The sequence below is a fragment of the Oxyura jamaicensis genome, assembly GCF_011077185.1.
Source record: "Oxyura jamaicensis isolate SHBP4307 breed ruddy duck chromosome 28 unlocalized genomic scaffold, BPBGC_Ojam_1.0 oxy28_random_OJ71845, whole genome shotgun sequence".
Classification (NCBI taxonomy): Eukaryota; Metazoa; Chordata; class Aves; order Anseriformes; family Anatidae; genus Oxyura; species Oxyura jamaicensis.
In genome coordinates, this window is record NW_023304873.1 from 1 (window position 1) to 2,999 (window position 2,999).

At 71.2% G+C, this 2,999-nt stretch overlaps 1 protein-coding gene across 1 annotated transcript; it reads right to left on the reverse strand.

Annotated features, from left to right (window-relative positions):
• Window positions 1-74: 74 nt before the first annotated feature.
• On the reverse strand, window positions 75-2,993 carry FSD1 (fibronectin type III and SPRY domain containing 1; the record flags this gene model as incomplete). The annotated part of the gene is made up of 8 exons (XM_035313153.1): window positions 2,792-2,993; window positions 2,611-2,712; window positions 2,076-2,098; window positions 1,749-1,870; window positions 856-1,065; window positions 603-701; window positions 303-462; window positions 75-219 (listed from the first exon to the last, which is right to left on the reverse strand). Coding segments are annotated over exons 1-8 (912 nt in total), but the record flags the coding sequence as incomplete, so codon positions are not given.
• Between the last annotated feature and the right edge of the window lie 6 nt (window positions 2,994-2,999).

Here is a 2,999-nt window from a genome sequence, read left to right on the forward strand (position 1 = left end):
GGCTCTGCCCGCAGCTAGGGGCTGCCACCTATGTGGGGTGTCCCCTCCTGCACCCCGGGGTGCCCCGTGCCCACCTCCGTCGCCCCCGCAGGCCCACCCTCTCGCTCCCAGCACCGCGCTCCGGGTGCCCCCAGCTCACCCAGCACCGTGTAGGACTCGGCGGTGAAGCGGTCTCTGCCCCCGCGCCCCGAGGACATCCTCTTGGGGGACTGCACCGCCCTAGGACAGACGGGTGCCGGCAAGGAGAGGGTTGGTGTTACTGGGGGGGGGGCTGCCAGGGGTGACGGGGGGGCTGGCGTTACCTGGCGGGCGAGTTGGCGGGCGAGGCCGTCCTGCCCTTGCCGTCCTTCTCGCGTGCCTTGACGTCCTGCACCTTGCCGCCCGTGGCGTCCCACTCCACGCTGAGCTCCTCCACCCGCAGGTTCTGGTGGCACGTGCTGGCATCCAGCCGGAACATGAATGCTGGGGACGGCCACCGTCAGCGTGGCCCCAAAGAGCCCTCCCGCCCGGCCCCAAAAAAGGGCCGCAGAGCCCGGGGCAGAGGCAGCACTGGGGGGGCACGGAGGAGCGAGGGCACCCAGGTGCCACCGCCCGGCACCCACCTCTCGTCTCCAAAGTGACCGGCTCCGAGAACTCGCCCGCCACGGCCTTGTTACACGCCCGCACGCGGAAATTCATGTACTTCATGTCAAACTTCAGCCCTGCGGGCACGGCGGGGTTACCAACAGGGCACCGCGGTGGGCGACGCCGCGACCCCGTCCTCGGCACCACCACCGAAACCTCCGGGGCAGCCCCAGGCGCCTGCCACCCCCAGCACCCACACCTTTGGGGCTGGATTTGGCCCCGTGCCCTCACCGGACAGGGTGTACTCGGTGCCCTTGATGCCCTCGACCACCATCCAGGGCTGGTCCTCCTTGGCGCGGGGCGGCCCCTCGAAGTTGGTCCTGCGGTACTCCAGCACGTAGTGGTCGATCTTGCTGTCCTCGTCGGGCATCCTCCAGGCCAGCGTCACGCAGTTGTCGGCCACCAGCGACTCCGCCAGGTCGATTTCGGGGGTGCTGGGCACTACCCACGGGAGCAGCCGTGCCAGTTCCCCCCAGTGCAGCCCCGCTGCCAGCCGGGCTGTCCCCGGCTCCACCGGCACCGCGCCCGCGGGGCACCCGGCCAGGGCACCCCAGAGCCCCCCAGCAGGGCACGTATCGGGGGGCTGGCACCCGCCAGGTCCCTGGGAAAGCACCCCGAGACCTGTAAGCGCTGCATCTGGGGATTCCCAGGCACAGCACCTACAGAGATCCTATGGGAACGGCACCCCGAGGACCCCAAGCGTGCACGCGCACAGCCTCGGGGCACAGCACCCCCCCAGCACAGCACCCAGAGACCCCGAGCGATGCACCCCGAGCCCCCAAACTGCACCCAAAGGCGCAGCATCCGAAGCTCCCTCCCCGAGCCCTCCCTAGCACTTTCTCCCCTCGCTGGCTGGGACACCCTGGGCTCCCCAACCTCTCCCCCTACCCCCTGGCAGCCAGAAGCCCCCTAAATGAACCCCGCTCCCCCATCCCTGCGCTCCTCTGTCCCCCTGCCAGCCTGGCACAGCCCTCGGAGCCCCGTACACCCTGGCACTGCCCTCGCTTCGTCCCGGCTGCGCGCTGGGAGGATGAAAACACCAAGCTGGCTGGCTGCCATGCCCCGTGTCCCCGCAGTCCCAGCACCTCCCTCGCGGCCCCGCACCCACCGCCGGCGGGCGATACCTGGCAGGAAGGCGAGGGCCTGGAGCAGGCGGCGCTCCTGGGCAAAATCCACCATCAGATGGCTCATGTTGTCGCTCACCTTGGCCTTGAGCGAGAGGCGGAAGGCGGGGGCCATCGTCACGCTGCACGGGGACACGGGGGGACACGGGTGTCAGCGGGGCCGGGAGCGGGACCAAACCCCAGCCCCCGAGCGGCCATCCCCTACCCTGCGCGTCTGCGGGGAGAGGGGGACGTGGGGGGTGGCCCCGGGACCACCCCCTGGGGCGAGGGGGGGGGTGACACCAACGTTATGGGTTAGTAGGGTGCAGGGCCGCGGGGGTACCGTACCTATCCTTGATCTGTTTGGCAGCCTTGAGAGCGCAGAGGAAAAGAGGAGGAAAAAAAGAAGAGCAGGATGAAACAGCAGCGCCGGGAGCCGGCGAGGTGCGGCGTGCGCGAGTCCCTGCTGGCACCACCGCTCGGCGTCCCCGCGGCCCCACCACGGCACCCCACGGCACGGCGTCCCCCGTGCCCACGTGGCACGGCGTCCCCACGTCCTGCCACGGCGCTGCTGCGCCCCTCTGGCTCAGCAGAAAGGAGGCACCAAGCAGCACCCGTGGCTCTGGGCGGGCGGGGGACCCAGGGGACCCAGCGCCCCGCTCCCCCCGGTCCCCGCCGGGTGCCCGGCCCTAACCTAACCCCGCGGCGGGCGAAGCCAGCCCAGCGTTATCAAAGTGCCCAGCGCAGAAAGAGAGGAACGTGCCCCCGAGCGCAGGCACGGCGAGGCGGCAGCTGGCAGGCAGGGGGGGGACGGGACAGCCCCTGTCCCCGGGGCAGCCGGGTGGGGACAGAGCCCAGCGCCCGCGGGTGCTGTGGGGCGCACCTGGGTGAAGTCGTGGTTGTTGGCTGTCTCCAGGGTCTGGTTGGCCGTCTCCAGCAGCTCCTCCGAGCTCTCCAGCGCCTTGGCGCAAGCCGCCAGCTGCGCCTGAAAGGGGACAGAGTGGCAGCGGGGTGACGGCGGCCCCGCTCGGCGGGCGCGGGGTGGGGGGGGGACGGGGGCTCACCTGCAGCTCGTAGGTGCGGCTGGCGCGGTCCTGCTTGATCTTGGTCAGCATGCCGTCCTTCAGCTCGTCCAGCAGCACGTACAGCGACTGGAACTCCCCCTCCAGGTCCTCCTGCACCCGCGCCGAGTTGTCCTGGGGGCAGCGCCGGGTGTCAGCGGGTGACGGAGGTGGCCGGGAGCACCCCCTGACACACCCGGGCGGGACCCCC